The following is a 20,403-nucleotide window of genomic DNA, read 5'->3' as shown; positions in this document are numbered from 1 at the left end:
ACAATATTAATTACATTTCTTAATATGTGTGAAATGCCCAAAACGTCATACAATTTGGGACCGAGGGAGTATTATGGAGCTAATCATCATCACATTTTAAAGAATCAGGATCTCGATGACATCAGATGTCAAAGTTAATTTTGACACCAAATCACATTTTATTCGAGAGTTGATATAAAGGTTCACGAATATTCATTTAAACCTCACGGCGATCTCTCTTCCCTTGGCTTCCAGTAATCTGCGAGTGATTTTCGCCTTTTCCCATCTTTTGTTCGCTGCTCTGGTTGCACCCTCTCCAAGTCTGGACTCGTGATACATTCATCATCAAGCATATTTTCCTCACTACAAACCATGCAATCTTGAAGAAGGATCATGTAGCTAGTTTTATTTGTAGTCATCACACATCCAACTTTTGATATTTCTTTATTATCGGCACAAGATTTCAATAATGAATGAAATAATTGATTGAATCAGAAAGTGGAATCTGTGCCAATAATGAAGAAATATCATAATTTTTTCTCCCATCTATTGCTGGGTTCGTTTTTTGATGTCAAGAACCTTCATAAGTAGCTTCAATTAGCTTCCCCTTTTAATGTAAAGAGGGGTGAGATATGTTCGTGAGACGGTCTCTTGTGATGTATAACACCACTCAAAAAATAAACATGTTAATTTTTAGGCCAGTTGGTATGTCAAACAGAAAAACAAAACTTAAAAAGCAATTAATTAAAATTAATTGATCAACCTACTTAATATGATAGTGTTGTTTTAGAACCTTAGAGTTAAGTATGTTTTTTAATTCCTTAAAAAAAAGTATGTTTTTTAATGACGACGAGTTAAACAAGGTTGCCCCAAAGTATGCAACCCGTTGTGCTATCTCTACAAAAAAAAAAAAAAAAAAAAAAAAAAAAAAAAAAATGATATTTGTACAGTCAATTTGTGACAATTTTTGTACAACTTTCTTTTTCATACTCACATGATGGTTTTATCCTCTCTCTTCCTTTTTTTCTCTCTATTGTTTTTGTCCAATAAGAAAAGAGAAAAAACAAGGTTGTCATTAAAATTATCATGGAATGAATGTACAAATATCATTGCTCGAAAAACAACAAATCATTTTTTGAGGGAACAACAAATCATATACACGTTGGTTTCAGCTGTGATACATCAATTTTTTTTTTGAAGGAATATATCAAACTTTTGTACACGTCTTTTTTCTGATTTCATTTCATAAACGCAATCGATCTTGGCCAATATTCTTGTCGCATGTGACCATGTTACCTCTCATCAACAAAACTTTGTGACCGATCCACAGTTCTTGCCATCAAATATCACACTCAAGCTTGTCTCACATTTTGCTATTTATAAATGGGAGCTTCTACGGTGCAATTAGAAAACTGATTTTTTTGAAAAAGTTAATTTTGATTTTAATGTTTGATTTATTTTTAAATTGTTGATTACTAATTAATGATCAATAGTAATTTATCTAATAATGTTTGCAACATCTTAGACTTACAAGAATTATTTTATCGTTGACATCTTTAACATGCAAACAGATTTGATGATATTATGTGATAGTCTTAAGTGTTACACTTTGTGGGGTGTTACATTTGAAACAAGGTAGGATGAAATTAGATTAAGTGTAGTGTTATTAATCTAATGAATTGATGATATTATGTAGACTGAACTTTTGATGTTATAGTGTTAACTTCATTAGAAAAGTCATTTTCATGATTTCACCATAGAATTTTCCTTTATAATTATGCTTCTCAAATCTTAGTAAATATTTCCGACAAGCCATTTTATTTTTCTTCACCTTTTATTTATATATAGAAATATATATTCTAAAAAAATCAATTAATAAAAATAATTATTATATATCTTGTTTAATTTTGAGACTCATGAGCTGTTACTTCCCGTGAATAACTTGTTTTTGGTCAATTCTTTTTTAAATCACTCATCAAAATTCAAAAGTTTTTTTTAGATAAAAAAATAAAAAAACAATTCTACACCAAACTACATGCATAAGCAAAAAATATACTCTTGCTTGTTAGTGTATATGCTGAGAAATAGTGTCCCACACATTTCATTCCATATATGTTGGAATCTTATCGATATCTGATCCAATGTATGCCACAAAGGTGGCATTCTTCCACGTATGCTGGAAATGTTTATCTTCCAAAACCACTACATGCTCTATCCCATTTTCAACGACTAATTGCATTGATGATTTTGAGTGATCTGTGAATGATAGCCAACTTGTCTGTTGATGAAAGTGCAAGTTATTGAAATTAGGTGGTGACAATTATATTATATTATATTATCCATCGATAAAATATAGATAGAGTTATTCATATTGAGTTTAACATAACATTTGTATTCCACCAGCTACATTATAGTTTATCGATATATGATATATCATAAAGTATAACTGACGTAGAACGGAAGCAAGAATTAACAAGCGTTAAATTTAAAAGATAAATAAATATGTTGTAAACGACAAACCTGTTAAAAGAGTTTCTGGAATCCACCAGAAGTGAGAAAAGTTCTCTATAATTTTTATTGAATCAAAAACTACCTCTTAGGCTACTAATGTTTAGTTTAAATACTAGGAAAATAACAAACTCTAACGAGCCGAAAATAAAAAACTGAAAATAAAACATAAATATAATAAAGTTGTGTTGAAATAATAAAAATTTGGTTTTGAATCTTCAGATGATTTCAAAAGGCTAAATTCACCCATACTTCATGGCAAAACGATGAGTTATGCTCATGGGCAAATTCTTTTTTCAAAAAGGTATAATTTGAGTCAATTGAACACAATATGTCAAATTTGCACTATTCCCCTTGAATATTTCTTGCGCGCCACTTCGTCTTCAATATGTTCTTACATCAATAACACAAATAAGAACACATCATAGGTAACTTTAGCCATTTTTCAAATGACGGGTAAATAAAAATTTACCTTGAAATTAATATTTTATTTCTTTAAATTTTCTTTAATATTTGATATTGGCCAATACAATAAAATTAAAAGCTTTTAAGCATTATAAAACAAAAAACACTTTATAGAACTAGCATTATTTTTAGTTTAGCAAATCAAGAGGGGGTATCTAATAGAAAGCAGGGGAAACAAAAATTAATATACGTTTATTAAAATTAGGTTTAATACATCTCCCAGTCCCTTAACTTATTTTAATTTCTCAGTTTGATCCCTTAACTAAAAAAACGTCTCAAACTGGTCCCTTATGTATTCTGCCGTTATCTATTTTGGTCTTCGCAGTTAGTTTTTTTTGTTTGATATTTTTAATATGATTATAACCGTTTGATTGTAAGTCCATAGTGTACTAAAGTGAACCATCCGTATCTAAATTGTTTTCCTTTCCTTCTTCTACTTCCCTATTCTTCCTCTTATCTTCTCCTTCCCTTCCTCCCTCATCATCATATCATATTCATCATCATATCATCTTTAACTCTAAACCCAGAAATCCTAAAACATAAACTTATCAAAATCCACAAATTAGTAATCACAAAACACACATAAAAGCTTTCCCTTTCATACCCGCTGCAATTTCCAGTGAAAGTCATGAGCAACAACCAACACAGAACCAACAACGAAACAATCGAAATCCATACAGGTTCAGATCTAAGATTCAAAATTTTCCCTTTAAAAATCGAAATCCATAAAAGCTTCACATATTTCTTTCCAGTATATCACGCAAAGAAAGATCATGTTGTCACAGGCTTCACATACTCGTAGCTTCATATATTATAGAACCTTAGTTCATGAAATCTTTGATCTATCTCTTACCTTTTTTTTCTAATAAAAACTTAACCAATATTTGTACTTCCATCATTATTAGAACCGAGGAAATTGATTGTTAAACCTTGTGGTATTACTTTTGGAGTGGTAGATTCTGTGATATCTATGTTCTACTTTGGCATCCACTTCTCAAATTGGGTCCAAATTTCTTCTCACGATTTTCAAATGTAAAACTAGAGGTATGAAAACACACAACCCTGAATGATAGAGGTGATGGATCCTCTTTTGAGTTGGATTCTTCCTCTTTTGAGTTGGATTCTTCCTCTTTTGTGTTCATGATTGGTTCATCGTTTGGATTCAACCTAGGAGAAGCTTGAGTTGTTGTTGATGATTTGGATTTTGCAGATTATGAATTAACTATTATAAATTAACTATTTGGATTTGATGGAAATTGTTTATGGTTTCTTTTTCTTTCTTCTGGATTTCTTTGAATGTTGGATGAATATATGATGATAGTGATGAATAGGAAGAGGGAGGAAGATGAATAAAAGTAATAATTAGTTGTTAATTAAATTGAAAAGAAAAAAAAAATAAGCAATTGAAAAGAAAAGTTGGATTTTCAAATTTAATGATGAAGATGAATAAAGATGAGAGTTTTATTTGGGGATGAAGAAGATGGAGGAAAATATTAGGTGTTTGTGGTTCATTATAAACTACAATAGATCTCTCATTGATCCAATGGTCTCCATTTAAAAAAAAAGATCAAACCGTTAAAAATAAAAGATTTAATAAGGTCTATGGTGGACCATCTATAAAGTTTGTTCACCATTTAAGGTTAAAAACTAACAGAGAGAACCAAAATAATAAACGGCAGAAGATTTATGGGACCAAATTGAAACACTTAATATTTAAGGGACTAAACTGAGAAATTAAAATAAGTTAAGGGATTAGGGGATGTATTAAGCCTTAAAATTATCTTTTGTTATGCATCCTTTGATAAATTCGCAACACGAGAATCAACTATACATAGCGGAGATAAGGATGTTGCGTTGGATGAGGGTTAAAACAAGACGAGATATGATTAAGAATGACACCATGAGGGAGGGAGGGAGGGAGGGAGTTAAATCAAAGAAGGTAGACGAAAATCTCAAAAAACTATAAGATAAATTATTAAAAATGAATTAGAGGTTAACGAGTTTGATTCAAATATGATTTATAATATAAGGGTTTTCCTATCATGTGCAAATTTGCACATGATAAGAAGTTTAAAATAGAAACTTTGTATTGGAACTTGTACATTTAATATTAAATATAAATTTTTTGAATAAATAATTGTTGTTTTTCAAGAAAAAGTTACTACTATTAGTTGTTTTAACATGTGCAATGTTGCACATGGTAGACAAACCCATAATATAATATGTAATTTGATCCATGTATTCAACCCCGTTTAATGAGGTAAGACTTGATTGTTGTTGTTGTATAGATAAGAGTGCATATATAAGAACCCTCTCTCTCTCAACTTTTATTGTGGATTCTTTTTGATAAATTGTATTAAAAGAAATTAGTGTTGTATAGATAAGAGTGCATATATTAAAAGAAATTGGCGTAAGAAAATACTATTTGCCATAGCAAGTAGCGTGGGAACGCCTATTTGCACTGATAGTATTTCAGGGAAGCCCATGATTGAAAGAACATTCGGGCACTATGCTAGGGTTTTGGTTGACATAGATTTGGCCATTGAATTGAGGTACAGGGTACTTGTCGAAAGAAAGGGTTACGCCTTTTTCGTTGATTTGGAATATGAGAACTTACCTGATTTTTGTGCATATTGCAAGATACCAGGACATCATATAGATATATGTAAGAAAAGGAACATGGGAAACACTGATAAGGTGCAGAAAGAGCAAAACAAAAGGAAAGATTCTGCAGTAGTTAGACAACATTATGTTCCGGCTGTAAGAGGAAATAATGAGGGGTCTGTTGACACCAATAATGCGCAACCAGAAGTGCATAGTAGACATGAAGAGGACCTACAACTAGAAAGGGAGATAAATGAAGAGTTGCAAGTAGTCCTTGCTGAACACACAGCAAAACAAGCTAGCAGCAATAAATCCAATCCTGCAAATTTTGTTTTTAATGAGGATGCTCATAGTTCTACTGGTTCACAATTCGTTGATGCAACACAAGAAATTGAAAGTGCAAAAGGTAAGTCTCCAGCAAGTACTGAGAAGGAAACCACACCTAAGGCAATCTTGAAGGATATGGAATTTTTGAAAAAATCATGGGCCAACCTAGCAGATCCGCGTAATGAAGATGATGAAGATGAAGAGGTTATGTCTGAAAGTAACAATAACACATTCAGAAATGCAGGTGCAGACATCTCTCAAACTAGAACTCTTAATTTTGATGTCAATGCCGAGAATTTTCTGTCAAAATCTGTTGATTTTGTTAATACTAGTAATCATGATCAAGGTTTCCAACTAGTAACCACTAGGGCAACCAAGAAAGCTGCTAAAAGCAAATCAGCCAGGCAAAGTTCATACCCTATTAGATCACGGGCTGGAACATCTAAGCCCTTCAAATGAAGTGCTTTTACTGGAACCTTAGGGGTTTAGCTAATTCTCCCATAAAATTAGCTCTTAAGAATCTTCTAGTGAAATTTAAACCTGACCTTTGCATTATTGCCGAACCCTGGATGTCTGTTTCTCATCTATCTCAAAGATGGTTACACAACCGTAATCTTAAAGTTTTTGCTGTAAATAATAGGAACAATCTGAACCCCAACCTCTGGTGTCTTTGTGCCTCTCATCTCTCCCCTATTATTTTTTCCATTGATGACCAACAAGTCTCCTTTCAAGTTGATCTTGGAGGGAAAACTTTTGGTATATCTGCTGTCTATGCCTCAACCTGTTACCTTAAAAGAAGACATCTTTGGCATGCTATTTCTTCTATTCAAACCCATTATCCCATCCCTTGGTCTTGTATAGGGGATTTTAACTCCATATTAGGTGCTCACGAACAGAAAAGCTTCTCCACACCCAATAGACTCCCTATGTCAGATTTCCAAAACTGGTCCGATTCTCATAACCTCATACACCTTCCTACAAGAGGCTCTAATTACACATGGACAAATGGTAGAAAAGGTAGAAACAACATACAAAGAAGATTGGACAGAGTTATAGTAAATCAAGATTGGATTAATGCTTGCTCTTCATCTTCAGTTTGCACTCTCACTAAGTTAAGGTCAGATCATCATCCTCTCCTTTTTGAATTCTCAATTCAAGACATACAATTTGCTTCTCCTTTTAAATTCATGAAGATGTGGATTGAGCATGCTGACTGCATCAACATTGTCACACAAAGCTGGAACAATAATGTGATAGGCTGTCCTATGTATATCCTGAACCAAAAACTCAAAATCCTGAAAAACAACCTCAAGATTTGGAACAAAGAAACTTTTGGAAATATTCATTCTCAATTGAAAGATGCCATCCAGAAACTAGACAATATCCAAGCAGATATTGATAATCTAGGATACTCTGATCAACTGATGGAACAAGAAAGAACAGCTCAAATTCACCTTGAAAACATCCTGAAAATGGAAGAAATCTTTTGGAAAGAGAAATCCAAAGTCAAATGGCACTGTGAAGGAGATAGAAACACAGCCTTTTTCCATAGACTTGCCAAAATCCAACAAGCCTCAAGCCTGATTACCTCTATGAAAAGTGGTGATATTATCTTAAATGATCCAAATGAAGTCTCTGCACATGTAGTAAATCACTTCTCAAATCTTTTTGCTTCAAATTCAAACACTATTCACAATGACATGGTTCAAGATGTGATTCCTAATCTCATCACTGATAGGATCAACAACATGCTTACACTTTTACCAACTATGGATGAAGTTCATAATGCTATTTTTTCTTTAAATAATGATAGTGCCCCTGGACCGGATGGTTTTGGTGCAATATTTTTTCAAACTTATTGGGAAATAATCAAACATGATGTATATAAAGCTGTTATGCAGTTTTTTACAACTGGTTGGTTATTGCCAAATTTTAACACTAATATTCTTGTGCTTATTCCTAAAACTAACAATGCAGATTCAGTTGATCAGTATAGACCTATTGCTATTGCCAATTTCAAGTTTAAGATCATCTCAAAGATTCTAGCTGACAGACTTGCAAAGATCATGCCTGCTATAACATCAGTTCAACAAAGGGGCTTCATCAAAGGAAGGAGCATAAAAGATTGTATCTGTTTGACATCTGAAGCCATCAATGTTCTACACAAAAAATCTTTTGGAGGAAATCTTGCTTTGAAGGTGGCAATTACAAAAGCATTTGACACTCTTGATTGGAATTTTCTCATTGAAGTTCTTGAAGCTTTTGGTTTTAATTCTATTTTTTGCAAATGGATCAAAAATATTCTTTCTTCTGCAAAAATCTCAATAGCCATAAATGGAAAACTTCATGGTTTTTTCTCCTGTACTAGAGGAGTGAGGCAGGGAGATCCTCTCTCTCCTCTCCTCTTTTGTCTTGCAGAGGAGGTAATGAGCAGAAGCATCACTAAAATGGTTAGAGAAGGACAATTAAGCTTATTCTTGGTTCTAGAGACAATCCGGTTCCTTCTCACATCTTGTACGCAGATGATATAATGATTTTCTACAAAGGAATCAACTCAAACATTCAACATCTCACTGATCTTTTTATCAAGTATGCACAAGTTTCTGGCCAGTGTGTGAATCCAGCAAAATCATCAATTTATGGAGGTGTAATTTCTAATCATCGTTTGTCATCTATTGCTACTCGGATTGGGTTCAAAATTGGCAGTCTTCCCTTCACCTATCTTGGTGTCCCAATCTTTAAAGTATGGCTGGTAGAGTCCAGTTATCTCCTATCTATGGCTGGTAGAGTCCAGTTAGTTAAGAGCGTCATTCAAAGTATGCTTTTACATTGCATCTCAGTTTATTCTATCCCTGTCAAATTGATCAAAGACATTGAAAGATGGATGAGGAACTTTGTGTGGAGTGGGGATGTTAACCAAAGAAAACTTGTTACAGTCTCTTGGCATAAGGTCTGCCTACCCTTGAAAGAAGGCGGTCTTGGTATTAGATCTCTGTCTAAAATCAATGAAGGTGCCAATTTAAAGCTTTGTTGGGAGCTTATTCACTCAAATTATCAATGGGCTCAATTCCTCAGAAGTAGAGTGCTGAAAAAGAAGAAACCTATCTCATACCATATTCTCTCTTCAGTCTGGAGTGGCATCAAACATAAATATTCAGAAGTTCTTCTCAACTCTTCTTGGAATCTTGGTGATGGGGTTTCTATTAACTTCTGGACAGATAATTGGTGTGGTAAACCTCTGGTGGAAGAATATTTTATTGATCCAGGTTTGCATGAGAATCTCTCATCAACTGTTAATTTATTTATTCAAGATGCAAAATGGAAAATACCTCAGCCTCTTATTCAAAACTTTCCTAATAGTCAAAATATTGTGGAAAATGTCACCATTCCTGTCATAGCAAAAGATGATGAATTGCTTTGGAATTTATCATCTAATGATGAGTTAACCTTCAAGGACGCTTATCTCTTTCACTGCAATCATGGTCAAAACATTGCCTGGGCTAAGGTCATCTGGAACAAGAATATACCACCATCAAAATCTATGATGATTTGGAGAAGCTTGCATAATAAGCTCCCAACTGATGACATTCTCAGCTCTAGAGGTTGTCAACTTCCCTCCATGTGTAGTCTTTGTAATATTCAAGGGGAATCATTCCATCATTTGTTCTTTGAGTGCAATATGGCTAGGGAAATTTGGTATTGGCTCGGTTCAAAGTTAGATACTCTTTGTAACTTCTCATCTATTAATGAGGCTCTAGATATTTCTAATAGGCAAAGTTCTCCTCTTTGCAAGCTGGTGGTTCTAACTGCAGTTGTTTATGGCTTCAACATCATTTGGTACTGCAGGAATCAAAAAAGGTTTAATGGCAAAATAATTCCTCTTTGTACAGCCCAAAACCTAATTACTACTGGTACTTCTTTAGCTGGCAATCTATCTTCTCTCCATGCTTCAGCTTCTATGGCAGATTTTGTCCTTCTTCATCGTTTTTTTGTCAAGATCAAACATGGAAGTGCTCCAAGAATTAAAGAGGTCCTTTGGCAACCCCCTGTTTTCGACTGGATTAAATGTAACATAGATGGCGCTTGCAAAGGAAACCCTGGTCCTTCTAGTTGTGGAGGTATTTTCAGAAACGCCGCTTCTGAGTTTGTGGGAGCTTTTGCGTGAAACTTGGGGATATCAAACTCTTTGATCGCTGAGCTTAATGGAGCCATGATGGCAATTGAATTCGCTTCTCAAAAGGGGTGGCATCACCTTTGGCTAGAAACAGATTCTATGTTGGTAACTGCAGCTTTCAAGTCTATCACGATCGTTCCTTGGCACTTAAGAAATAGATGGCAAAATTGTCTTCATCTCTGCTCCTCTATGTCTTTTTTTGTAACTCATATTTATAGGGAAGGTAATCATTGTGCTGACAAACTAGCAGATATTGGTTTTTCTATTCCATATCTTTTTTGGTGGGATAGTATTCCTAGAGAGATTGTCTGGGACTTTGCTAGAAATAGATTGGGTTTACCTATTTTTAGGTTTTGTTAGCCTTGAGGGTCAGGTGCTTGTCCCCCCTCCTTTTTGTAGTTCCATCTTTGTTTAATTTATTTCTTTTGGGACTTGTTAGTCGACAAGTTTCCTTTTCTTAAAAAAAAAAAAAGAGTGCATATATAAGAACCCTCTCTCTCTCTCAACTTTTTTTTTTTTTTTTGAGTGAAAGAAAACTATATCATTTCATTAAAGATTAGAGAACTAATACATGTAGGAATATCATCAAAGATCTGGAGGCTAGTACTAGATGCGGCTGCCTTAGCTAGATTATGAGCAACCTCATTCGCTTGCCTCCTAATAAACTCGACATGAGAGTTTGTTAAGTAAGTATTACAAAATTGGATACTACTATCCATAATAGAACCAAATTTGGTGATATCTCCATGACCTTTGTTGAAATAATCAGCTACTCTTTTAGAGTCAATCTCGAAATCAACATTTGTTAATTGAAGTTCTTGTATCCACCGTAGTGCATGGTATAAACCCAAAGCTTCTCCTACGTCTACCGAACAAACTGGAGAGAAACTCATAATTTTGGAGCGTACATGGTTCCCTTCTGAGTCTCGGATGCAGATTCCCAGACCTACCTTGTTAGAATCATTTGGAAAATATGCATCAACATTACACTTATACCTTCCAGCCCTTGGCTTGCTCCATCTAACAGGCGTATTTCTGTTTTGGGAAGAGGAATTTTGATTGGAAGATGAGTTGTCATACCTTAGAAGAGTACGCTTATGATTGGCATTTCTCCAACCTTGTAGCAAATGTTTTGCTCTTTCCAAGACAGTGATTGTTGTGTCTGACACTTGTTGCCAAAGTTTCAGATTCCTTGCTTTCCATATGCTCCACATAATGGTAACAATATTCTCAATATGGACAGCTGATAAATTTTGAAGTAAGTTAAAAATGATATCAGTTGCATTGTCAAACTGTTGTATAGCAGGGTATATCATGTGCCACAGATTTGCAGACTGCCAAGCTTCAATTGCTAATGGACAATGAAACAGTATGTGATAGCTGTCTTCACGGGGATCTTCACACCTGACACACTCTGAAGGACAATTAACACCCCTGCTTTGTAGCTTCTTCCGTGTCGGGAAACAATCTCTACAAATACGCCAGATCAAATTTTTTACCTTGGGGGGAACTTTTAGTCTCAAAATACCACTCCAATACCCTGGTTTACGCAAATGATTGTTATCAATAACTTCCTCTATACATATCCGGTAAGCACTTCTAACCGAATAATGGTCATTTTTCTCCGCCTTCCAGAGCAATTTATCCCTCTGAACCTGATGATGAAGAGGAGTATTCAAGATATTCTGGACAGTTTCCGGAACAAAAAGCTGACGAAGCAATGGTTCCTTCCAGACTTTTTGTTCTTGGTCTATTAGATTTCCCACTGAGTACGGTTGGAGAGCCACCATGTCTTCCCCAATGGGTGGGATACTAGAACCTGACCCAATCCAAGGTTCATTGATAATAGGGATATCAAATCCGTCACCAATTTTCCATCGAGCTCCTTGTCTAACCACCACCTTTGCACTAAGAATGCTTCTCCAAACAAAGCTGGGATTATGTCCCAATTTATTGTGGATTCTTTTTGATAAATTGTATTAAAAGAAATTAGTGTTGTTGAATTGTAATGATATAAATTTATTGATGTAATCGATGAAATAATCTTTTTTGAGGTTTTCAGTTTGAGTGATAATGTGATTAGATATTGACAAAAAAAAAATGATAAAACCATTAATGTGTATATACGAAATTCAATTAAACATTGAAATGGATGGCTCCGTTGTGATGCAATTATAACTTGCACCCATTGAGGTAGGGGATAGGTTGTGGTGAGTTCGCTTTGCAAGATCTAAGTATGCTATATCAAAACATTTAAGGTTTGACTTGTAGCTTGTCATATGTCTATTTTTAGGTGTGAATCTAGCTTGTCTTTCGACATTCTCATATGATACTATAACATGTTTAAAAGTCTATTTTTCATATGAACTCATTTAAATATGTAATTCAATTCATGTTTAAATAGACTGACAAATTAATAGAACAATAAGATTAACCTCTTTGAATATTTAACTTGTACATTTTAGAGAATTTGATTATATGAGATATCATATTTCAATTATAATTTATAATAATACATATAAATATACAAAAAAAATTAATGTAGATCAATAAATTTAAATTAATGAAAAGTTAACAAATTCATAATTTAATATAAAATGCATAATTTAATATTGTAATAATGTGATTACTCAATTTTTTTTTATAATAATGATAAAAAATAATATTCATATTTATTTAAGTATGGCGTCGTAATATATTTAAAAAGTTTTTTTTTTTATGTTCTATGATATGACATTTTTAATTAAATAATAAGATTCTGCAAAACTCTTAATCTTTTCTGTTTTACCAAAAAAGTCTTATCACCCAAGTATTTTCACTATTTCCATCCATGTTGTGAGGACCGGTCTCCCCACAATAACTCTAACTCATCGAAACTATGGTACAATTTTGTTTCGGTTGCCTTATAAAATTTATTTTAGAAATAAATTAACTTAATTGACATGACATTAGATGTTATACGCAACAAAAGTCTAAAGTATAAGAGTATTAACCTTACAAATATTTTAAGATTCAATCCATTAATGTCAGGTCACGCAGCTCACATGCATGCACAAGGATTGATTAAATTATTGCAGAAAAGAGATTGATTAAACTAGTATTATAGTTGTACCAAAAAAAAAAAAAAAACTAGTATTATAGTTTGCAATAGATCAATACTATATATCAAATATAGATTTTATCAAGAAATTGTCCCGAAATTATTGTTAGTCATAATTAATGTTAGGAAGTTGTCCTTTTGGAAACTTGTTGTCGATCGCATTGTTACTCGCCTGTCGTTGTGGAATAAAAAATTCCTTTCCTTCAGTGGCCGTCTGATACTTTTGAAGTCTGTCCTGTCCTCACTTCCAGTTTACTTTATTTCCTTTTTCAAAGCCCATGCATGTATAATTTTTTCTATTGAATCTATTTTTAATTTTTTTTTTGGGTGGTGAGGATAGTAAGAAAATAGCCTGGATTAATTGGAAGTCTATTTGTACTCCTAAGGAGGATGGTGATCACTACCAGAAAAAGTAAAATTAGCGAGGGAAATTAGTGACAGAAAAAATGAAATTCCTCACAAATTTCATGGTCGCAAAATTTAGTGACGGAATTAGAGAGGGATTTCACGTTTTCCCTCACAAAATTTCCCTCACTAATTTTTGTTTTTTTAGTAGTGGATTTGGGGGTTAGGAGGGTCAGAGATTTTAATACTTCTTTGTTGGGAAAGTGGTGTTGGAGGATGTTGATTGACAAGGGTGGGTTGTGGTATCGTGTCTTAAAATCGCGGTACGGGGAGGAGGAGGGCGGTTGAAGGATGGGGGGAATTTGAGCTCTTTATGGTGGAGGTCATTATGTAGGATCCGGGAGGGGGTTGGTAACGGTGCCGGTAGTTGGTTTGAGGAAAATATACGACGAATAGTGGATAATGGAAGGAAAACTTTATTCTGGTATGACACTTGGGTGGGGGAATTACCACTACGATTGAAATTTTCCCGCCTTTTTGATTTGGCTGTGAATAAAGAACGAACGATGGAGGAGATGAAAAGGTTAGGGTCGGAAGTGGGAGGAGGAGCGTGGGAGGGGAGACGTCGGTTACTAGCTTGGGAGGAGAAGAGTGTGGGGGAGTGTTATGTTATGCTTCTTAATGTTGTTTTGCAGGAAACTTCAACTGATACTTGACGATGGTTGTTAGACCCAATTCATGGTTACTAGGTCCGAGGAACATATCACTTTCTTACTACTTCAGGGGCAGGTGTTGACAGCGTTGGTTGATGATGTTTGGCACATGTTTATTTCCTCAAAGGTTTCCTTGTTTGTATGACGCCTTCTTCGTGACAGATTGCCTACTAAAAATAATTTGGCAAGGAGGAGTCATTCAAGCAACAGACACGGCTTGCACAGCAGGTTGTGGCGAATTGGAAACAACTTCTCACTTGTTTTTAGGTTGTGACATTTACGGCTCTCTTTGGTTACTTGTGCTGCATTGGTTAGGTATTTCATCAGTTCTTCATGGAGAGCTTCGTCATCTTTTTGTGCAGTTTACACATATGTCTGGTTTGCCTAGGTTCTCTTATCTTTATTTACGATTAATTTGGTTTGCATCTGTTTGGGTGATTTGGAAGGAAAGGAACAACCGTGTCTTCAACAATGGGGCTTTGAATCCTTCCGTGCTCCTAGAAAAAGTTAAACTTAATTCGTTCTTGTGGTTAAAATCAAAACATGTTGCTTTCTCATCTTACAGTTATCATGACTGGTGGAAACACCCGTTACTGTGTATGGGTGTCCATTAGCTTTTATTGTTTTGATAGTGCTCATTCTTTTTTTGGCACTTTGACTTTGTAAATACTTTTGCTTGTTTTATCCTTTGCACACCTTGTGCAGGGTGATCCTTTGTTAATATATATATATATATATATCATTTTTTTCTTCTTAAAACAAAAATATATATCATTTTAGGTTGTTCAAAAAAAAAACTCAACCTGACCGAAAATTATGGGATGGTAGGTGTTATGTATTTTTCTTTTATGAAATGTTAATAAATAAGATTGAAATTTAAGTGTGATTATTCTCCCATGTCATTCTTAAATCCATCATAAGAATTCATTTTTGATATCTAGCATTTTCCATTGAAATAATACAAATAGCTAAACATCCTTTTTTTTTTTTATGTTGTTGAGAAAATATATTATTTTTCTTTCAGAAACCAACTTGTAGTTTGTTATATTATTTATTAATTTATACAATTTTATAAGTCTTCTCTCGATTGGATGACAAGTGTGCAAATAAGCTTGGAACATCACCTTTTGTACTTAAATATAAATAAATGCACAACATGCCTGCATGATCACAAGCAGTCAAACAAAGCCAACACATTCAAGATCACAAAACTTCTCTTTTATAACGAGAGAAAGGTCTAACTAACAAATACTTTTAGGACACTAGTTAAAGATTCTAAAATAAAAATAATAGATAAATTTTATATAAAATAATTATTCATTAAAAATTTAAAGTGTTGAATACATTAATTTCAAAACAAAAATACTAACATATACCTTAACAAATATTTTAAGCACACTTTATAAAAAGTTTAAAGTATAATTTTTTTTTTTAGGGATTTGAGTATTCAAAACAATGAAACATAAAAAAAACAACTTTTTTTATATAAATGTTATTTATTGTTTCCATTTTTTAATCGTTAACAAGTGCTTAAAATGCTTATTAGGGAGACCCTTATAATTAATCACTTATATGTTAAAATAATAATTAAACAAAAAAAATGAAGCAAGCATTTGCGTATCTTTCTAACATCCCTCAACTTGATTATAAAGTGTACATATATGTGATCTGAAATTAAATCACATACAATTTCATCTTTATGTGTATAGGTACAATCTTTAAACATAAAATCAACAAGTGATCAAACCAATCCTAACTAAATATTATTACACACATATCAATCTTACACAATGTCCTATTTAATTAATTTTCCTAAAAAAGTCAAATTCTAATGACATCTTTTTATTTGCTTACAATTTAGATCAATCATATTCTCAATAGAAAAATACTAAGTTCAGGTCCTCCATTACCATCAGGATTCAGCATGTAGAATGCTTCTGAGTCACGGCTCCCAACGACTCGTTCAAACTTAGCTCTCATATACATCAACTCACCCTCTGACCCGCCGCAACCACCACCGTCTTCCAACATCGGAATCACTCCAGCACCAACGGAGACGCTCTGCACGGTGGTCAGCACGTGCCAATCTAGTTCCCCGCACGTGCGTGAAACTGCATAGCCGCACTTCCTCCCATTGCAGTACATGGTCCAGTCAGGCTCATGAAAGAGCCTGACTCGGCCTCCGCTGACAGCAGAGGCCGTTGATGATGTCTTCCGGCACTCGAGTGCTATGCGTACGAGTCCAGAAGACATCTCTTTTACAAGTGAAGAAGTGGACATGGCGAGTTCGAGAAGGAGGAGAGGCTCAGCGCGAGGGTGAAGTTGGACGGCGAATGATATATGACCACGGCGGTTCCCGAAGAGTGTTCCGGTGACTTTGCGGCCGAGTGAAGGGGAGATTGAAGTGGAGGAGAGGGTGGAAGGAATGGTGAGCCAGTTGCATGTTGGAAATATGGTTTGAAAAGTGAAGATGTTGAGGAAAGAACGTATAAGTGAAGATAGCTTCTTTGTTGTTGTTGTTTGTTTTGCTTGTTGTTGACGTTGATTGGAGAAGGAAGAGATTGAGGGTGATGATCCTTGTCTTATGAGAAGGTTGCCGGAGAAATCATCGGATTCTGAGAGTCGGTGGTTTGAAGGGATGATTCTACGATTGTTTCTTGTTGTGATGGTGGCGCTTGTGCTTGTGCTTCTTTGGAGGGTAAGGTTTTGTTGTTGTTTCATGCTTTGTTAGTTAGGAACACGGAATGAAATGAAACTGTAGACTATACTTGTACAAAGATGGAAAGATTGTGATTGAAGTTTCCTAGATGAAGAGAGAGAAAGGAGGTGACAGAAGTGATGATAGTGTTGGGGGAAAGAGGGGAAAAATTAATATAAAGGGAGGCTGTGGAGGGTTGTGCTTCTTATGATCATCATTTGTTGGACTTTTGTTTTGTACATATGGCCCTACACTACACTACTGTCCTACTTTGTTTACAACTAACTAGTGTGTGTATATTTTGGGTATGTTTGCCATTCATATTTTCAAGCAACACCTAATATTCATTATACCGTTAGAGAGAGAAATAAAACACGTATGATACGTTAGTAATGCGGTAAAAAAAGAGAGGAGAAAATAAGATGTTAAATAAGTTTTGAAAAGAGGAATAATATTAATGCATGCATACACGTATCCCTATCCTTCAATTTTTTTTTTGTCCTTATTATACCACTCTAGTCCAAATTGAGAGGTATCTAAAAATTAAAAAAAAAAAAAATCCAAAAATACCCCGCAAGTCAAGATGGAGGGGTATTTAAAAAAATTGAAAAAAAAATCTAAAAATACTCCGCAACTCCAAGTAGAGGGGTATAATAAAGACAAAATTTTTGTCACTTTTTAGGGTACCCCGCAACTCCAAGTGGAGTGGTACCAGAGACATCTGAAAAAGTAGGGTATTTGTGCAATTTTTTAAAAAAGTGGGGCATTTTTGTATTTTTTTGGCATAAACTAGGGTAGAAAAAAAAATTCGTTGTTTTTCCTATAATGCCCTTAGTAATTTATTGCAGAGAAAGAAATATATGAAATATGATATTAAATAATTAAGGATAAGTAGTGAAATACATTTAGTGTCTTAGTTTGTGTAAAAAAGTCAAAATGTGACAATTAAAAAGGAACGAATGAAATATTATCTATCCAAATGTTATTGGCACCTTGGGAGAGATAGAGATAAAGATATTGACTTGATAAAATCATGATGTGATTGAAAGAGAGAAATAAAGCGTTAGATCAGTGTTAGAAAATATAGCGAAATATGATATTCAATACAAAGAAGCACAAGGGATAATAAACTCATTTACAAGGAGGATCGAGACTTTATTAGGGGACATATTTTGGGGAATGCTGACACTTTTTGTTCGGCAGATTGTGTTGAAACAAAATGTGTTAAAAATTACCCTTTAAGAGTTTTGATGATAACAAGGTATTAAAAATTGCCAATTGGATATGCTAATATTTATTCAAGTGTACATGACCATAGACAAAAATTTGACATCTTAAATAGGTTCTGGAAGAACAAAAGAGAGCAAATGAATCAACAAAAATGAAGCTTGAAGCGTCTGAAGAGAAGTGCTCCTGAAGTCACAGTGCTCCTGAAGTAAAAGTGTTCCTAAAGTGATGACGTCATTAGAAGCAAGTTCCTTAGAAGCATCTCATAAGAAGTAGAAGATCACCAGAAGCTGAAGTTCATCAGGAGATGCAAGACTTAAAGCTTCAAAGGCTGTTCAATGGATTTAATCTCGTCTAAGCATTGCAGAAGACTAGAATAGTGAAGCAACAACTAATTTGAAAGGATTTGAAAGCATTGGATGATTGTTCTTTGAAGAGCGTTGACAAAGTACAATTGTACGAAGTGTACAACCACTACCTCCACTACTCTGTTTTTGTCTCTGCTACAAGACAAGAAAAACAGCTCTACATGCAACTATGTTCCCTCTCAATTGGAATGGATTTGAAATTGATCATTCATAGGACAATAACCATATCAGGCAAAAGATCATTGGTGATTGATTAAAGCTTCAAACGACTCTATTTTGATGTGCTGGCAATTCACAACGTCTCTTTCACACCTCTATATAAAAGAGTGAAAACTTAGAGATTGGCAAGGACTCAACAACAATTTACAAATGCCAAAACTCTGCTGAAATTGTTCTACATTCAAAAGTTCACTCAGAATTTCTTAACAACTTTCATATCTTAGAAATTCTAGAGTCTTAAGAGTCTGTATCTGATTTGTATTGTGAATACAACTGATTGTATATCAAGTGTTCAACCTCAAACATTTTTCGTTGTAATTCTGTTTGAATAAAAGTCTCTTGCAGTTGTGCTTAAGCATTAGAAGTCTCTTGATTGTGTTCAGGAGCATAGGAAGTCTCTTGCAGTTGTGCTTGAGCAATTTGAAGTCTCTTGCTAAGTTTAGCAGTGAGCAATTGTAATCAGATATTACATTTCTAGTGAACTCTCCTTGGAAGTGCAAGAGGGACAGGACCGACTTCCAGTTTGTGGAAGGAACCTGTATAATTGCTTTATGTCTTTCCTCTCTCTCTCTCTCTCTCTCTCTCTCTCTCTCTCTCTCTCTCTCTGTTTTTATCCGCTGCAAGTTTGTCCTGAACATCACTTCAGAAGTAGAACTCTATCTGCTTCTGATCAGCGTTTTCAGCTAAGGAGAAAAAGAAGAAAAAGCCAACACAATTCAACCCCCCTTCTTGTGTTTTTCTCACCTTCAGATTGTGGTGTTGAGGAGGATCGAGACCATTTATTTTTTTATTGTGAATCATATGATGGACAATGACTCTTGAATTCGGGTTGGTTAGAGATTTCAACGGCTTTTTGTGGTACTTTAATAGATAATTCTATTTAGTTTGGGGGGTAGGTGCGGATTTTCCAACATAATTTGGATTTCGGTGCTTTTCACTATTTGAAAGGAACGTAACCGAAAGATTTTTCACAATAAGACAAAACAACTTATTTCTTTATCTGAAAAGGATAAACTTCAAACTTTCTGATGGTTAAAATTATATTATATTCATTTGATTTTGATTACTCTACTTGGAGGTTGATCCATTTATTGTGTTTACATGTTGTTTCTTAATTATTTGTAATTTTTGGGTTTTTGGCTACTTTTTGTATGTGGTTTGTATGGTGTAATTAAATTACTGGATCTCTAAGGTTAATCTAGTACATCATGTGGTAGAGGAGCTTCTTTTGGGTTATTAATATATTCGCTTGACCTTTAAAAAAACTCATTTACAAGGTATAGGAGAGATGAAAAAAGAAAAGACGACTTATAAACTAGACAAACAGATGAATTGGCTATTACACCATTCATAGAATAATCACGACTTATCTTGTACTCTTTCTAAATACCACCTCCAAGTCGTAACTTGGACTAAATCGAAACATTCTTCTATATTAATGACCATATTAGAGAAAATAAAATCATTCCTATGCCACAATAACACATAACGATGTGTGACAAATTAACAATAACCCTACTTATCCTCTTATCCCCCGCACCACATAAACAATAGAAGAGACACACAAATTGATGTAGGAAGACCGGTTGCGCGTATTGAAGACGAAGTGGTGCGTAAGAAGGACTCAATGGAAATAGCGCAGATTTTTAGTTTTGCACCTTTATGAATTTTGACTG

General features: G+C 34.3%; 1 protein-coding gene across 1 annotated transcript; it reads right to left on the bottom strand.

Annotated features, from left to right (window-relative positions):
- Positions 1–15,827: 15,827 nt before the first annotated feature.
- On the bottom strand, positions 15,828–17,245 carry LOC25483451 (protein MIZU-KUSSEI 1). Its single transcript, XM_013612145.2, has one exon. It carries the CDS (start codon positions 16,934–16,936, stop codon positions 16,082–16,084), a length of 855 nt encoding a protein of 284 aa, XP_013467599.1. The 5' UTR covers positions 16,937–17,245; the 3' UTR covers positions 15,828–16,081.
- Between the last annotated feature and the right edge of the window lie 3,158 nt (positions 17,246–20,403).

This window comes from Medicago truncatula, chromosome 1 (assembly GCF_003473485.1).
Source record: "Medicago truncatula cultivar Jemalong A17 chromosome 1, MtrunA17r5.0-ANR, whole genome shotgun sequence".
Classification (NCBI taxonomy): domain Eukaryota; kingdom Viridiplantae; phylum Streptophyta; class Magnoliopsida; order Fabales; family Fabaceae; genus Medicago; species Medicago truncatula.
Note: the sequence above shows the minus strand (reverse complement) of the source record. Positions and strands in the feature narration are given on the sequence as shown.

Coding starts and splice junctions, on each gene's coding strand:
- LOC25483451 (XM_013612145.2), bottom strand. CDS start 16,936: ATGAAACAACAACAAAACCTTACCCTCCAAAGAAGCACAAGCACAAGC.